The 16,804-nt window shown below is 55.7% G+C and overlaps 1 protein-coding gene across 3 annotated transcripts in view; it reads right to left on the reverse strand.

Moving 5' to 3' along the window:
* Positions 1–1,650: 1,650 nt before the first annotated feature.
* The window catches only part of Nbeal2 (neurobeachin like 2), a 30,770-nt gene continuing 15,616 nt past the window's right edge, over positions 1,651–16,804 (reverse strand). For 2 of the 3 annotated variants that reach the window (XM_005332927.4, XM_021731443.3), the window contains 41 exons: positions 16,671–16,803; positions 16,465–16,584; positions 15,915–16,236; positions 15,672–15,754; positions 15,471–15,563; positions 15,088–15,262; positions 14,831–14,964; positions 14,326–14,485; positions 13,908–14,010; positions 13,636–13,789; positions 13,382–13,540; positions 13,057–13,216; positions 12,808–12,893; positions 12,123–12,638; positions 11,379–11,557; positions 11,127–11,286; positions 10,606–10,743; positions 10,159–10,509; positions 9,924–10,073; positions 9,637–9,794; positions 9,378–9,502; positions 9,163–9,298; positions 8,501–8,661; positions 8,098–8,414; positions 7,886–7,981; positions 7,415–7,539; positions 7,187–7,327; positions 6,911–7,041; positions 6,685–6,794; positions 6,469–6,586; positions 6,164–6,261; positions 5,971–6,087; positions 4,198–4,287; positions 3,985–4,094; positions 3,656–3,828; positions 3,440–3,534; positions 3,129–3,233; positions 2,886–3,044; positions 2,641–2,789; positions 2,181–2,316; positions 1,651–2,106 (listed from right to left, as the gene is read on the reverse strand). In XM_005332927.4, the coding sequence (XP_005332984.2) occupies positions 2,005–2,106; positions 2,181–2,316; positions 2,641–2,789; positions 2,886–3,044; positions 3,129–3,233; positions 3,440–3,534; positions 3,656–3,828; positions 3,985–4,094; positions 4,198–4,287; positions 5,971–6,087; positions 6,164–6,261; positions 6,469–6,586; positions 6,685–6,794; positions 6,911–7,041; positions 7,187–7,327; positions 7,415–7,539; positions 7,886–7,981; positions 8,098–8,414; positions 8,501–8,661; positions 9,163–9,298; positions 9,378–9,502; positions 9,637–9,794; positions 9,924–10,073; positions 10,159–10,509; positions 10,606–10,743; positions 11,127–11,286; positions 11,379–11,557; positions 12,123–12,638; positions 12,808–12,893; positions 13,057–13,216; positions 13,382–13,540; positions 13,636–13,789; positions 13,908–14,010; positions 14,326–14,485; positions 14,831–14,964; positions 15,088–15,262; positions 15,471–15,563; positions 15,672–15,754; positions 15,915–16,236; positions 16,465–16,584; positions 16,671–16,803 (6,328 nt within the window). In that variant the 3' untranslated portion in view covers positions 1,651–2,004. Of the gene's footprint in view, positions 2,107–2,180; positions 2,317–2,640; positions 2,790–2,885; positions 3,045–3,128; positions 3,234–3,439; positions 3,535–3,655; positions 3,829–3,984; positions 4,095–4,197; positions 4,288–5,970; positions 6,088–6,163; positions 6,262–6,468; positions 6,587–6,676; positions 6,795–6,910; positions 7,042–7,186; positions 7,328–7,414; positions 7,540–7,885; positions 7,982–8,097; positions 8,415–8,500; positions 8,662–9,162; positions 9,299–9,377; positions 9,503–9,636; positions 9,795–9,923; positions 10,074–10,158; positions 10,510–10,605; positions 10,744–11,126; positions 11,287–11,378; positions 11,558–12,122; positions 12,639–12,807; positions 12,894–13,056; positions 13,217–13,381; positions 13,541–13,635; positions 13,790–13,907; positions 14,011–14,325; positions 14,486–14,830; positions 14,965–15,087; positions 15,263–15,470; positions 15,564–15,671; positions 15,755–15,914; positions 16,237–16,464; positions 16,585–16,670; position 16,804 lie in introns of those variants that run through there. The other variant, XM_078029140.1, reaches the window with a different exon arrangement.

Genomic DNA, 16,804 nt, shown 5'->3' on the forward strand with positions numbered 1-16,804 from the left:
GTTGTGGGCAGCACCAAGGCCAGGTCTCTGGAAGGCTGCTTCTCTTGAGGGTTGTGTGCAGGTATATGGGAAAATCCCTAGATTTGATATCAGAAAGGCCCTTGGAGTAGCCTGTCTCTCTCTTCTGGATCACTCCATCCTGATTCACTAGAGCACTAGACCATTTTTTTCTATGTCAGATGGGGTAGAGGTGACAGAGCTCGCTTTAGAGGGCCAAAGGGTGCAGCCCAGGATAGAAAAGGACAGATGAGAAACCACCCTATCTCTGGTCTGAGCCCAGAGGTGGTAGGGGAAGATAAAGGAGACATATTAGGGCTGAGGATATAGCTCAGTGTAGAGCATTGCTTAGCATGCACAAGGCCCTGGTTTCCCATCCCCAGCACCATGGGGGAGGGGGAATGTTACATGCCCTCTGACCCTATCTCAGCCAGATCAAGACTGAAGGTACTGGCCAGTAGGAGGCTCACACCTAGACATCTTGGCATGGGCACAGGAACCTAACACCTTAAGGTTCCAAGGCAGGAGAACTTCCTGTGGTGATTGTTCAGCCTACTCTGTCTTGAAGGATCACTGTCCAGCCCTTTCCTGACCAGGGATTGGATGGAAAGATACTTTGGTGAACTCAACAGAAGCATAGGGTGTGTGGGCCTAGTTTCCCTGTGGCCCTTTCTCATCAGGGAATCCAGAGAAAGCCTGAAACCTGCACAGGGCCACTCAGTCCCAGGAATCATCTGGACCCTAAAAGGCTGAATCTGCTGGGACCGACTTCCTGAGATCTAGGGAACAAAGCCCCAAGGTCTTCTGGAAGGGCAATGGTGGAAGAGATCTTGTTTAGAGGAAGTCTGAAGAGACTTAGGGGAAGGTCCTCCAAGTTCGCAATATCCACTGCTGCATAATTGGAGGGTCTGCCCTGCCTTGTGCGGGTGACAAGGCTAAGTCAGCAATCCATTGCATAAGGTTCTGCCATTTTCCACATGGGGGCCCCTTTCAGAATCCTTTTTGGTGGATGAGCCTGCGAACATGGCAGAGCAACAGACAGGCTTGGCATCTTCCCAACTACCCTGGGCCTCCAGATTAGAACCTCTCCCACTTCCCCACCAGCCTCTTAAAGTCCACAAGGTACTCACAAACAATGTAACAAACCCCCATACCCACACTACCTATTCTACCACACACAGCCCAGCACAGGCCCACCTCAGGATGGAGGTTAAGGGACCAGCAATCCTGGGTCCCTCCTACTGCCTAAGACACAGCCCCACCTTCCTGGCCTGAGTGGAACTGTCCCCCACCCCACATACAGGTTCTGAATTCACGCACCTGGGCTGCAGAAAGACAATGGAGAGTACCCAGAGAGGCCAAGCTCTGGCCTGAGGGGTAGAGACAACTACAGTAAGAGCAGGCCAAGGAGACAGTCCAGTCGGAGGGCACAGGAAGTGCTGGAGCTGGCGAATGGCATGCAAAGGCAAACTGAGGAGGAGGGTGCCGTGGACGCAAAGGACAGGGACGGCCGGCTGGGGAAAGTGAGGCTAGGTCAGTGGATGTCAGAACAGGGAGGGGAGAGCCAGGCTGGGTAGGGCCGGAAGATAGCTGTCAGGGACCTGAGCCACAGCCCGCTGACACGGGGGCACACGCACACTCAGAGACGAAAGCTACAAAACTAGCCAAGTTTATTGCTGAGAAGGGAAGAGCAGGGCCGCCTTTGGGGATTAAGGCCACGAGCGGTCCTGTGCTCTTGGGGGGCGGGGGGAAGGTGAGGGGGGTCAGGAGCCGCAGCCCCTGCCCCAGACTGTGCAAAAGTGCTGCTGGGCCAAAGGCGGCGCTGCGCGCATTGTCCCTCAGCCAGCAAGGGAGGGTGAGGGCGGAGTCTCCCAGAGCCAGTCCCACTGCCAGTCCCTGAGCGGCGGAGCCCGCCGCTCCCTCCCCTGGGCTGCAATTCCTAGGCGGAGCCAAGAGGGGGGCCTCCTGGGCAGGCAACAGGGCGGAGTCCTGGGTAGCAGCTGGGTTTCAGTGTGCCTCGCCAGGATTGTACTCGGTTTCTCCTGAGGACACCTGGGAAATACGCCGAGAAGACCGCCACAGCCTCCGTGCAAACTGGCTGCTGCGCACCTGGTGCAAGTAAAGGCAGGGTGGGTGAGCCGCTCCTCGCCCATTGGAGCCCCGCCCCTCAACCCTATCCTCACCTCAGAGGGCTGCCCTGCTCCCACCACGATCAGCTTGCCATCCTCCAGGCCCACCAGCACATGGCTGAGCTCTTTGGTGACAGCAATACTGCGGATGGGCACCTTCATGGGCAGGGGAGGCGCTGCAGGGAGCAGTCTGGAGAGGGGGAAAGCATATAAAGGAATTCACAAAGGGGGTTTTACACCCAGCCAGTGGATGTCTCATTTCATATACTCTCTGTGTCCTCATTTTAAGGATAGCTAAATTGAAACCTTTATACATAAAGGGAGCTCCCACAACTGTGTGGCTGAGGGAGGCCCAGAGAAAGAGCTTTCCACAAGGAATGAGAGAACAGGTAGCACACAGAAAAATGCACACACAGGCATGTACCATACATGGGTCTACAGGGGGCACCCCCTATAACCATCTGCCAATGACCATCTCAGTGGGGGCCATGAATTTGCATATGGTAGGGCTCACTTGTTCATGTGGAGGATGTGTAGGGCACATTGGGCTGTGCCCAGCAAAACAAAGTCCTCTGTCACCGCCAGGGCTGTAGGCTGCTCTGCCAGGGGCAGTGAAGCTCGCAGTCTTCCATTCACTGAGTACAAGTGCAATGAATAGGTGACCTAGAGGAAGCAGGGAATATCAGCAACTAACCACCATCTCAGATACCTACTATCTCAAATGCACCACTATCTTTGCTGGGCTCCCCTTCTTTGTACCTGGGCACCAGGACGTTCCCATGCTGAGCTCTGTACCACAATCTGGCCTTCAGACCCCAGTGCCAGGTGAGAAACAGGTCCAGGCAATGTGGCACCTGGAGGTCGTAGTGCTGCCACAAACTGGCCCCGGCGAATGGTATGGATGATCACAGTTCCATCCTGCAGAAAGGCAGCTTAGGGTGCAAGGCTTAGGTTTCTGGACTCTAGGAGATGTGCCTCCCTGGAGCACATGTACACACATACCTCAGATCCAGACACAGCCATGTCAAGTTCTGTGCTGATGGCCACACAGCTCACTGCAGCCTCATGCCCGTAGAGGACCTGCACAGGCTTTGGTGAAAGGCCACCCTGTGGGGAGTCAGGTGGTTTAGGATTGGCCCTTGGATGAGAAGGCTGAGGCTCAGGAAAATGAAGGTCTTATCCAAGGCCAGCTATAGGATCATGGTACCCTGACTTGCTCAAGTAGTAGAAGAAAGTTCACTAGAACTCCCCTAAAGAGCAGATGGGTGTAGGTCTGGACCACAGGAGTCCCACAGGGCTGCCCACGTGCCTACCTGCTGCAGGAGCCGCCACACCATGCACGTGGTATCCCTGGAGCCTGAGATGAGGTAGATGCCACAAGTGTCCAGTGCAAGGCAGGTCACTATATCTGCATGGGAATGGGAGAACATTGGCAAAACAGAGTAGAGTAGTCACACTTTCCCTGGCCAGCCTCAGAACCCACCCCACACTTGCTTCTCTTATTCTCCCCGATCCTAGGCTACTCATACCAAGATGGCGGCTGAGCTGGTTCAGCAGCTTGCCACGGGGTAGTGCAGTCACTCGAAGGCTGCCATCCCAGTAGCCACCACTGAAGAGCAGTCTTCCATCAGGAGCCACTGCCAGTGCTTGCCCATTCACTCCACTGCCTGGCACCCACGGGCCACTCAGCAGTCTCTGTGTCCTAACCCAATGAGGAGGTGGGTAGGTGAGCCCAGGCCTCAGGGATTTGGGCCAGATTGCCCCTTTGCAGCTGGTCTACATCCTACTTGGGTGGGGCGACGACTCGGGGTACAGGGCATTAGTACAGCCCACCTCCACCCACAGCCTTATGTCCTACTTGGGGTTGCCCATGGTGGGATCTTTGCTGAAGCTGAAGTAGTTGTTTATGTTTCGGTCATAAGGCAACCAGTTGTGGGTGCCCAACAGCCCATTGGCACTCACAGTCACCTGCAGGTAGGAGAAGGCAGAGGTGATTTGGAGGCAAAGTCAGAGAGGCCCTGCCCCGAACATTGTCCCTGCCCTGACCATTGTCCCTGCCCCAAACACTTACCAACAGGTCTGGGGAGCCCTGGGTGATGAAGGAGTGGGGCTGCCGGTGGGGGACCAGGGCTAGCACCAGGGGAATGCCATCACTGACAACCTACAGGAAAAAATGCAGGATGAGAGAAAATAAAAAAGGAAAAAAGAAACCAGGTGTAGTGGTGCACACCTGTAATCCCATTAACTAGGGAGTCTGAGACAGGAGGATCTCAAGTTCAAGGTCAGCCTCAGCAACTTAGTAAGCCCTGTCTTAAAATAAAAAGTAAAAACTATATAAACCATAATAAATGCTGGAGAAGATGTGGAGAAAAAGGAATACTTTTACACTGATCATGGGATTATAAATTAGTTACAACCATTATGGAAATCAATATGGGAGTTCCTCCAAAGACTAGGAATGGAAACACCATATGATCCAGTTATACAATTCCTCGGTATTTATCCTAAAGATTTAAAGTCATCGTACTACAGTGATATATGCACATACCCATGTTTACAGCATCACAATTCACAGTAGCCAAACTGTGGAAGCAGCCTAAGTGTCCATCAATAGATGAATGGATAAAGAAGTTGTGGTATGTATACACAATCAAGTTTTATGCAGCCATAAAGAAAACTGAAATTATGTAATTTGTAGGAAAATTATAGAACTTGAAACCATCACATTACGTGAAATAAGCCAAACTCAGAAAGTCAAGGGTTATATGTTTTCTCTCATATGTGCAAGCTAGAGAGAAGAAAAAGGAAAAGCAAGATTGTGGGGTGTTAGGGTATCTTACGAAAAACAAAAGGAGGTCAGTAGAATAGAGGAAAGGGGCTGGGGATGGAAGGAGAAGATGAAGGGAGAAAGTGCTAGGAAGTGATATTGGCCAAATTATATTGTTTTATTGTGTGCATATACTAATATGTAAAACAGATCCCACCATCACATACAACTGTAATGCTTCAGTACAAAAATTTGGTGGAAAATAAATAAAAAGGGCTGGGGATATAGCTCTGTGGTAAAATGCCAATACCAGTACCAAGAAAAAAGGAGCAGGTGCAGGGGATATAGTTCAATTGGTAGAGTGCTTGCCTCACATGCATAAGGCCCTGGATTCAATCCCCAGCACCACCAAAAAAAAAAAAATGTGGGTTGAGGCTGTGGCTCAGTGGTAGAGTGCTTGCCTAGACATGTGAGGACCTGAGTTTGATCCTCAGCACCACCAAAAAAGAAAAAAGAGAAAAGAATAACACAGGGCTGGTGATGGTGCCAAGTGCCAGCTGACTATACAACCTACTCCCTTGCGCACAGTCCCAGGGATCACAGGCTAGGTGTCATAGATGCAGAGATCCCTCCAAGAAACAGGCATGAGGGACTGGCAGGCAGGCAGGCAGGCATCTCAGAACATAAGTGAGAAGTGGGGATGGCACAGAAGATGATTTCAAAGCATCAAGCTTGGTCTCTACCTTGGTCTTCCCACCCCATTGCTCCATGTCCCCCTAGACCAGTGATGGAAAAAAAAACAGACCTATGTCTGGAAGCAACATAGGAGGATGCTGTCAAAGGCCAGATTCCCTCTGTTCTGACTTCCCTGAGGCTTTCAGATAATTCTAAAAGGGACTGGGAGTGCAAGGAAGAACACATGCTCACCTACCCCCAGGTCCCTTCCACATTCAGTTCATTTTTTAAGGTGCTATTAAATCATTAATTTAATTTTCCTATCTGCCCCAAGAGATTGGTAAGGACTGGAGTTAAACCTGTTTCACACAATGGGAAGCTGGGACCCTATCCTCTTCTCACCTCTGCAAAGAAGGCCTTGAGCTGGTCCAGGTGCTGGAAGATGCTTGGTGAGTTAGTGTCCAGGCGTGCAAGGCGATGAGCTGCTTCCTCAGCTGAAAGCCGGGCTGGGTGTGGTTCCTGTGGACAAGTGGCCGGTTAATACCATGGCATGGGATCCTTGACCATGTCCCCCCCACCCCCAATCTGATCTCACCTTTAGCAGCTGACAGGGAGTCTGTCCAAAGTTGCTGATAATACCCTCTAGAGCTTTCCGTTCCCGCTCATCTGCCACGTGGTCCAGGTCTACAGCCCCTAGGAGGGAGACAGAGCAATCAGGACTACTTTGAGCAGTCGAAACTATCAGAGGGGCATGGGCCAAGGTGAGGTGAGGGGAGTGAGGGAGGAGGTATAGCCTCAGGGACGAAGGGGGACAAAGACAGGCCCAGGACGCCAAGAGGATCTGCCTCTTCATTCCCCTGTCACTGTGAGGCCCCAACTTGTGTGTAACCTACTACCCACCCTCATAGGTGCAGTAATAGAAGACATTGAGGGCCTCCTCAGCAGCTGGCCCCCGCTGCTTGTAGCCAAAGATGAGATCAATCCATTCATGTAGGTGGGCAGACACATACTCTGACTCCTGGTGAGGGGAATGGACAGTCAGTCCAGGGACGGCTGACATCCCACCATGGCCCTCAACCTTGGCCACCACCAGCCTATGTGTGGTCACCTCCTCACCAGAGCCCGGCGGTGCTGCTGGATGAAGTCCTCAGGAGAGCTGGCCCATGGGGGCAGCACCACATCGCCCACCTTCTCATTGGTCAGCTGGAGACAGCCCAGGTCAAAGCCTGGCAGAAGACCAGGTCAGCTGTATCCCTGCACATCCTCACCATCCTTGGCCATCCCAGTCTTGTGTTCTCAATTCCCAGAACCCCACTCCCAGGGCCAGGGCCTTGTGTGCTACCATTCTGATTTTCCAGGAAGTCAGGAAAGTAGTAGAACTCTGGGATGAGCTCCTTCACATCCATAGGGCTCTCCAGGCGTGCCTGCCAGGCTGCGGCCACGGAGTGGAACTGCCGGTCAGAGCAGTCGAAGCTGGCAGAGGGGCATGGGCCGAGGTGAGGTGAGGGGAAGGAAAGAGGAGGTATAGCCTCAGGGAAGAAGGGGACAGAGGCAGGCCCAGGATGCCAAGAGGATCTGCCTCCTCCCTTTGTCTGCCTCCCCACCAGCCCTGGCGCACCGGCCACTCTGCAGCTGGACGTGCAGGGAGGTGAAGGGTTCCACACGGATGAGGTAGTGCATCACGCCTGCTGCATTGGAGTAGTGGGTGCCATAGTGGAACTTGTCGATTGTGCCAGCTGGGTCCTCAAAGCTCTCATATCTGGGGCCACAGGTTGAGGGTGTTCATCAGAAACTCTCCTCTTCCCCATTCCCACCCCACTGAGCCCTGCCCTGCCCACATGCTCACTTCTCCCTCACGAGCTGGGCATGCTTGGGGTTCACCACACCGATGGGTTTGGACAGGTCCCGGAAGACGGCCGGGTTGCTGAGGTCCAGGGTTGGGGACACATAGTCCTGTAAGACCCAGGGGAACTGGCCGCCCACCCGGGAAAGGAGCTGCATGAGGGCCCTGATGGTTTGTCTGCCCATCCTGCCCTGCCATTGCCCCTCAGGAAGATGAGCACAGCAGGCTGGGGTACCACTTGGAGGACTATAGGGGAGCAGACTGTCTATGACAGACACTCCTTTCATGGAGAACAGTGGCCAAGTGGGATGGGGAGAGGACTAGAGAATGTGAGGGCTGGCAGGGAACAGGGGCCAGGTCTTGGTCAGAGGCATACCTACTCAAGACCAAGCTCAGAGCTCAGCCCACTGGCAGGTGCCTACACTCAGGGCTATTGGACCTGAGGGATGGGGGAGTGCAGAGTAGGGCCCTCACCACAGGGTACTGAGACAGGTCATTGTACGTGCGCCCCGCAATGGTGTTGAGTTGCATCAAGTATTCGAAGTTGGATATCTCACGCTGTACCCATTTCTAGGGAGCAGGGGAAGGCAAGAGGTGAGCTGCAAGGCTATCCGGCACTCCCTTTACTCTCAGGGTCCTGACCTCACATCTTCCCCCCCATCACGCAGCACACTCAGAGCTCACACCTGGGTAAGGCCTGAGGCACGCAGCATCTCCTGGGGGGAGCGGCTGCTTAGGTAGCCTTGGGTAGGTGGCCGCAGACGCAGGAGCCACGAGTACACTTGGTTCCGAACCTGGGTATGAGGTGGGATGGGGCAGGGCTGGGGCCTGGGAGGCTGGCAAGGTGATGAGGCTGAGGACCCAGCCACCTTGCATGGGAAGTTGAGGAAGTAGTTGGACTGATCGATGAAGAACAGTTCAAGCGCTGAACGGCGCAAGTTGAAGCGCCGCAGGTGGACCTCACGCAGCTGGGCCAGAGGGCGCCGGAAATCATGGCCGATGCCTGCAGGATCAACAGCAGGCGTAGACATGGGAGTCTGGCATTGGCCACTCCCTGCCATCCCAACAACCTTCTCCATCAGGACGCACCCTCCTCAGTTTCCACACGCTCAGTACTGCCATCATAGAAGTACACATGCTGTGTGGTGACCTCCAGCAGTCCTGGGACCACAGCCACAACGGTGACCAGCTGGCACTCGGCCGACAGCACCAGCTTCTCTCGCTGCTCATCCAGTTCTGTTGCTTCCATCCTGGAGGCGGACACCCACCTCAGCTGGAGGCTCTGGCTCCTCCTTCCCAACTAGCCCAAGGGCCACACTCTCCAAGTGGCAGAGACGTGAGGTACATATATTTGTGCCTCCCAGAAGGAGAGAGGACCACTGTTATGCTTTTCCCCCCTACCCCACCCCCCGCCATTACACACACCAGGGCTTCTAAATATCTTGCCAGGACATCAATCCCCATTCCCTGCTTCCCCTGCCACAGCCCCTGACCACTCCCAGGGCCCCATCCCACTCTCGTTCATGTTTCTCAGCCCTGCTCTGGGTGGCCCTGCTATTAAAAATCTACTTTGAGCAGTCGAAACTGATTTTGGACCATCCTTCAAGGAACTAAAGTTGGAGAGCAGAAGGGGACATGGACTCAAGGATGTCTGTCCTATAGCAGGCACGTACACCCTGGAGCAGATGCCTTGCTCACCACCCAGTCATATATCTAGGGACTCTGGGCCAGCTCACAGCCCACCCACTCACAGGGTCTCCAGCACAGCCAACTCGTCCTCTCCTAGCTGGTCTTCCTGTAGCTCTTCTGTTGGGGTGCCAACTTTGGCCTCTTTGGTTACTGCCAGAGGCAGTGAGGCCTCCTCGGTGGGTGTCAGGGGGGCCTCACCTGCAAGAGGCCAAGCATACTCAGCCAGAGCAAGGCAGGAAGGGAAACAGATGGTGGACCCAATGCAGCGCACTCTCACCCAGATTGTCGCGTAGGGCACTGGCTTCCAGGTGAGGGTCGAAGTGATGGTTGGGCACCAGCTTTAGACGCATGCGTGAATACGTCTCAGCACTGGACAGCTTCCAGTGAGGGGGTGGGGGATTCCTGCAGATGTATCCCATGGTAGTCATGAGTGAGCAGAAGGCTGTAGACCCCCATCCCTCCCAGGCCCCACACCAAAGGCTCCAGGATGGTCCCTCCCCACCAAGCCCTGCCCCTCCACCCTGAGCCTAGCCCACCTTAGTGCCCAGGCCCCACAGGGGCTGGAGAGCTGGCGCCACAAAGCCCCCCAGTGCAGCAGGGCTGTGGAGTGCTGGGCTGCCTGTTGCTTCAGCATTGCCACATAGCGCAGTCCCTCGAGGCGTGCCCTCCGCTGTACAGGCTCCAGCACCAGATCCTGTGGGTGGGAACGGCTCCGTCCCACCACTGCTGTTTCACCTGCCCCCATTTTCCCCACCCTGTCTTGTCAGTTTTCCCCTGGGCACATGCGTAGGGCAACTTCCCACCCCAAGCCTGGGAAGCACACCTGGAAGGCTCTTCGACTATGGGTGCGCTCCCGCTGGCGCCGCTGCCCATTGCTCATGAGTGTGTCATAGCAGGCATTCCAGAAGCCTGACATAAGGTCATGGCTCTTGGCATAGGTGTCCATTTCAAACTGTGACATGATGGGCTGCACCTGCAAGATTGGCACAGAGAAGAAACCTGTGTTCGATGTATGCCCTGGATCCCATTCCTACCCCTGAGTCCCCACCTCCAGGCACCTGCTTGTCGATGAAGTGGCGCCATTCAGGAGTGGCACAAAAAGCCTGGAAGTCCTCGAAGAAGGTGGGGCTGCCGTTGGTGGGGGGCAGGGAGGGTAGCCCCCACTGCAGCCCCAGTGGCTCATAGGCACGGTCCAGCAGCGTGCGCACCAGAGGCACCAGCCATGAGCAGCGCTCAGAGGCTGCAGTGGCTGCAGATGCGGGCTCAGTGGCTGTCTCGGAAGAAGAGGTGCTCAGTGCCCGGCCAAGGGCAGCCTCCAGTTTGGAGAGCACATAGCAGGCCTCCTCACGCCGGGTTGGCACTGCAGTCTGCAGTAGGGTGTGCAGCTTCACATAGGCTTGGGCATGCAGCTGTAGGCACAACAGTGGTGAGCGTGGCACCCTGTTACCCTCAGGGCTCTCCACACTGTCACCTACCCTTCCCACATTGCTCATGCCCATGCTCACCTGTGGGTCCTCCAACAGGATGTAGCCAAGCACAAGACGAAGGCCAATCTGGGCCATCTCACGAAGATCAGCTGCGCTGTTGGCCAGGTGTGGCCAGGCTCCCAGGCGATCGAGCAGGTTACACACACCTTCAAAGAGCTATCACACGTGTTTTGGGGGTTTGGTGGGATTGGTATTAGGGATTGAACCCAGGTGAATTGTACCACTTAACTACATCCCTGTCCCTTTATATTTTTTTATTTTACTAAGCTGCCAAGGCTCGAACTTGTAATCCTCCTGTCTTAGCACTCTAAGTTACTGGGATTACAGGCATGTACCACCACACCTGGCCCCACACAACATATGCCAGATAGATGTCACCATATAAGACCAGCAATCCAAGGGGAGAGTGCAAGTTAAAGTTTGTGCATCAGGAAAGACCACGCTCAGACTTCCATGCCAATGCACCAGGGATATCCTCATGTAGTATCTACCTCCCAAATCAGAAGCCTGCAGGTCGACACCCCTTTGAGTGGTCATACCTTCTCACTCCATAGTTCCTGATTACCATGGCCCTCAGCACACAGGAAGTCCTGCAGCAGGCGCAGTAGCCAGAGCGCTTGCTGGGTGAGGCTGACCAGGAACCCGGGGGGAGCTTCCTTAATGTCGGTCAGAGCTGACTCCAGCATCATCTCCAGGAGGCTGGAGTAGGCAAGGGATTTGGGTATTTACCTGACTGCCTCCCTTGGCCTAGGGCCCAGGAGACCCCTTGCCAGTCCAAGTTGCCCTCTAACCTGCGCTTGATGCAATCTGGTGGGCGCACAAGCGTGGCCGAGGCCCCCAGCTGAGTGAGCACTGAGAAGACCTGGCCACGCTCCCTCCAGGCAGCCTCGTCGCTGCCCTCCACGCCCCGCCACGTCACTGAGAACAGCACGTTGGTGAGCAGATTACACAGCTCCTCTTCGGGGGCTTGCTATGGCATAGGAGGGTAAAGTGGGCAAGAGGAGAGGGCTCAGGATGACCCCCTACCACCTCAGCATCCCTTGTCTACCCACTAGTGGGAAAGGCAGGAGGCAGAACACTCAGCTAGCAGCTAGCCTGGCACTAAGGGTCTGGAGAATGGTGTAGGGGCCCCAGCTACTGCCTGAATTCTGGCCAGGAAGCCAAGGTCTCACTAGACATTCACACTCTTCAAGACCTGTCTTAGAATTCTCCGGAAGAACTCTATCAGATGACCTGAGGCTCAGCCCCAAATCCAGAAGCACAAGTCAGCACCCTTGTAGCTGTGTTGCACTTGGCTCTCCTGAGGGTCCCTCCAAAACCTGGCTGGTGTCCCCTACTCTGGCTTGCCCTGATCCAGAACACCTTGGGACACAGCTGCAAAGGAGAGCTACAAGGGGCAGCTTTGGGCATCACACCAGGCAGTTACCGCCCTGCTATCAGACAGGGCAGTGTCTGTGGAGAAGCTGCACTACATCCCTATTCCAGAGGTTCCCTTCCTGGGGTCCCATAAGGCAGAAGAGGTGGGCCCACCTCACCTGAGGGTTGCTGGTGTTAGAGGTGTCATCTCCACTGACAGTGGGCTCTGGGAGGCTGCCATCCTCCAGCACATTGGAGAGACTGGAGCTATGGCGGCCAGGGGCAGTGGGGAAGGGCCGTGGCCCATCCAGTGGGGAAGGTGTGCCAGGTTGGCTGGCTGGAGTAACTGTCCCACTGCTGCTGCCACCACCAGCAGTGTTGCTCGATCCCACACTGGCCCGTTCCAGGCCCAGGTCAAAGGGCGTGGAGAAGGGGGAAAGAGCATGATAAAAGGCATCAGAGTCAGGGCAAGGGACCTCCGATGGTAGGAAGACATCCCCAGGCTCAGCAGGTGACTCAGTGGGTGGCAGTGGCAGGGCTGGCTCCGGGGAGGTAGGAAGCTCTGGGGGAAAGGGAGAGGGGCCACCAGCTGTGGCAGCTTCCAGGACATACAGCCGGGTCAGGACATCCTGCCACCCGGCTTGTCGGGCCAGCAGTCGCACTACATCTGGCTGTCCATAGATGAGGTGGAAGAGCTACAGGGCCAGGACACAGAAAGTAAGGTCATTTGACCATCTGCCCCTAGGCCCTTGTTCCCGGGCCTTTGTAGTGAGGCCTCCAGAAACCCGTTATGATAGATAGGTAAAATGAGGTCCAGAGGGTGAAAGCCACCCCTCTGCCCACAAGTTTTTACCTCTTACTCACCTGGCGACAGATGTCTAGACGGACACTGAGGTCAGCTTGGAGGGACAGCTGTACCACAGCTAATAGATCTGAGAGGTTCAGGCTATCTGGAGGGATGGTCAGAGGGGCCTGAGGGACTGACTCCAGCAAGAGGGGTTGCCCTCAGTCCTGGTCCCTATGCTGACCCTCCCTCTTCCCACCAAGCCCTGTTTTCCCGGTATACATCACCCCCTCCGTCTGCCCTGCCTCTCAGCCCCAATCAGATCATACCTGCCCCCAGTAATAGCTTATAGAGGCCTTGGCAGAGCTGGGGGCAGATGGTTCCCTCTGGTAGGCAGGCAATGAGGCCCTGCAGACCACTCTCCTGCAATCGCAGTCGCTGGCGGCTCTTCTCAGGTAACCGCTCATTCTGCTGCAGTCTGCGCAGGATCTGTGTGGGGACCGTTGGGGGCCATCATCATAGGAAAGGACTTACCATAGTAGAGGAAGTCACTGTGCAAGTGTGTGGCTCCAGGAGAGGCCTGTGAAGGCAGCTTCACCCAATGGCACAGGCCTCCCAGGACCCCAGCCAGGATTCGGGGTGGGTTGGGTGTACCTTGCACACTCGGTCAGGCAGCAGGGGCAGTGACCTTGGTCGCACCAGCAGTGCCAGCAGTACCTCAAGGTTCCCTGGCTCCAATAGGAAGACAGCCAAGGACTCCTGTGCTGGGGAGCCCTGAAGCAGGGCCAGCAGCAGATCCAGTGCGCCTATCACCTTGGGGGTACAAAGTCTCACTCTGGTCTGGGCCTCTCACATGGTCCACACACCACCCTTACCCAAAGCCTCAGCCTCACCAACCTTCAGCCTACCTGGCCATCATCACCCACAGCTGCCAAAAAATTCAGTAGGACATGCACATCCTCAGCAGAGAAGCTGCGTACCAGGAACTCCCGCGCCAGGCCCAGGAGGGAGGTTTGCACTGTGCGCAGGTCATCAGCCGCAAGGGGGCGCTCCCGCTGCGGGCTGGCGGGTCCGGAATGTCAGAGTGAGTAGGTGAGCTGAGGTAGCACACTGTCCTGTCCCCAGAGCTAGAGGCTGCAATGTGGGACCCCTACTGTCTACCTGGTCCCAACAGCCTCACCTGTAGTGGGTGCGCAGAGCGTCGAGGATGAACTGGACCCCATACTTCTTCCGCAATTTCTGTCTGTGCTCACGGATGATGCTGGACATGTACTGAATGTGGCCTGAGTGGGCGTCAACAGTGGGTCCTTTGAGATTCTCCAGGACAGAGCCATGCCCCTGCCAGAACTTATGTCCCCTCAGATCACCCAGACATGGTTATAACTTCTATGTTTTATTGGTTCTTTTTAGTTCTACATGACAGTAGAATCCATTTTGATATAATTATATAAGCGTGGAATATATCTTATTCTAGTTCAGACCCCATTCTGGTGGATGACCATGATGGTGGAATCCACTGTGATGTTTTCATACATGTAAGGGTTATATAACTTCTTGTCTCCCACCTGCCCTGTCACTGACCACTCACCCATACCTACCAAGGCGCACAGCAAAGTCACTGAGAGTCCAGGGGTGAAAGTTGAAGAGCAGATGCTGATAGAGCAGGTACAGGAGAGGCCCACTGTTCTCAGATGCCACCTGCTCCATCAGTAGCTGGGCAGACATGAGCACATTCATGTCCATGGCCCAGCTGGGGACCTGGGGTGGGAGAAGGAGTTGGCCTAAGATGTCAAGCTTTGCCTGCCTGCTGTCCCAGCCACTGAGGTTCCACCCTTCTCTGCACAAGCGTGATGGACATCAACACGACCATCCCTGCTCAAAACTCTCCAGTGTCCCCTGGCTGTAGTGCAGCTCCCAGCCTGCTGTGCACTGTCCAGCCCCAGTCTGGGCTGCCCTTTCCCCATATCCTCTCAGCCTAACCCCACCCAGCCGTTTGGGCTCCACTCAAATGCCACTCTTTCAGGAAGTTCTGCCTTTTGGTCCCCCACCCAGCTCCTTTGTTCAGACAGGCAGACACACCCCACCTGCCCCACCAGGCCTCACCTTGCGCAGGAGGGCCCCAATGATGGCAGGCCCCTGGCACTGCACCAGGCTCTCCTGGTTCACAGTGTGGGCCTGCAAGAAGTTCCTCAGCATCAGCAGAAAGGCTGCCACTGGGTTCTTCTCCATCCGCTCCTCTGCCGGCCACCAAGGAGGAAACAGATGTGGGTCAAGGGCCTACCAGTGACCATGAGACCTCAAGCTCCAACTCTTCACTGTGCCAGATTCTCTCCTGCAAGCCAGGCCCCAAGGATGCTTACCTGAAGACTTGCCCAGAGGGAGAAGTAGGCCTTGAGTGTTGTGACCAGAGGTCAGTTCAGGCCCCAGTAGGTCATATGTTTCGGCTGGACCTGCCTCAGCCTCTTGGGGCTGCAGAGCCACTTGCTCTAGCAGGGGTAGCAAGGCACCCATGCCCCCAATACAGTTCACCACATCCTGGGAGAGGGGGACAGCAGTGAGAGTGGTTCCCAGCATCCTGCCCTGCTCCACCCCACCATCCAGCCTGGGAGCCTGGATCCCAGCCAGCTCGCTTGAGTCAGTTTCCCAAAGACCTGCCAAGGCCCAGAGCTGCTCCCCAGAACACCTTTTCACACCGGGCCCCACTCCTGCTTGTTGCACACACTACCCACACACGCACACGCACCTTCACGTCCCACGTCTGCACCCTGTGGCCTGTCAAGCGGCCATCCAGCGCATGGCTAGGGGATAGGTCCAGACAGATGTTATTCTTACAGGCCTGGAAGAGCAGATGAGCAGGTGGCAAGGGTCAGATAGAGGAAGGGGTGACAGACAGAGGGAAGAAACCAAGGGAAGGTAACACTGTTGAGCCAACCACCCCAAATACCTGAGGTGAGTAATGGAGGAGCAACTTGGCGCCCAGCTCGTGCAGATCACCCTCGGGCTTGAAGGGGGCCGGCTCATTGGGCCCTGAGGAGCAAGGGAAAGTCTTCAGATCTCATTGGGCCTCTGTCCAAACTACATCCAGAGCCTGCCTCTTTCCTGCCCAACCAGAAGACAGACCCCCAGAGAAATCTTTTGTGCCCTAGCTCAGGACAGGGGCTGGGACCAGGCAGAAAGAGCTACCTACCTAGAGCACATAGGACTCTCAGGGTGGCTGCCTGCAGCGCTTCATGGAAGATGGCCACAGCCCCCAGCTCACCCTCCAGGGATGTGGGGCTGCCCCATCGAGTGTCCTGGGTGCCTGCAAGGGTGGAGCTGATGCTGCCCTCCTGCAAGGGGGCCACCAGCCCGGACCCCCAGCCCAGCGCTACGGAGGCTGGGACGGACTGGGAGCGGGTGAGGGAGGGGTGAGCATGAGCCAGGGCAGCATGGACTGGTGGCGTGGGAAGCCCCGTGGTGGTGGTCGTTGTGCGGTGCCCAGCAGAGCCGATACAACAGGAGGAGAAAGGCTGCGGGGCCAGGGTTGGGGAACTGGTCAGGTCACAGCAAAGCCTGAGGCTCCAACTACATCCAGATTCTCACAGTGACCCCCAAGGCTACACAGATCCCAGAAGCTGAAGTCTGAGGCCGAGAGGGAGGCAGAGTGGAGGACACACAAGGTTCTAGGCTCCACCCCATCCACAGCACTCCGGGTTCCCTCATGGGCCCAAGGCTTCCCCAAACCCTGCCTGGCACACCTCACTGAGGGAAGGGCAGCGAAGGGGTGCTGTTTTGACCAGATGGCCATCTTTGTAGACATGGACCAGGTTCTGGCTGAAGGGTCGGCGCCCAGGCACATGGATGATGGTGATACAATGCTAGAACAGAAGCCAAAATGTCAAGCCACACTTGGGACTTGGTATCCCCCTCCCCACTGGGCCATGTGAAAAGGGTGGGGACACACCCAAGTAGAGTCGGCGAAGGACACTTCGGGCAAGCTCATGGTCAAGTACTCCTTCCGTGTGCACACAGCCACCACCAGGGTCCCAGCTGCCGTGAAGAAGGCCTCAAACCCTGAGCCACTGCTGGTGAAAAAGC

The sequence above is a fragment of the Ictidomys tridecemlineatus genome, chromosome 2, assembly GCF_052094955.1.
Source record: "Ictidomys tridecemlineatus isolate mIctTri1 chromosome 2, mIctTri1.hap1, whole genome shotgun sequence".
Classification (NCBI taxonomy): Eukaryota; Metazoa; Chordata; class Mammalia; order Rodentia; family Sciuridae; genus Ictidomys; species Ictidomys tridecemlineatus.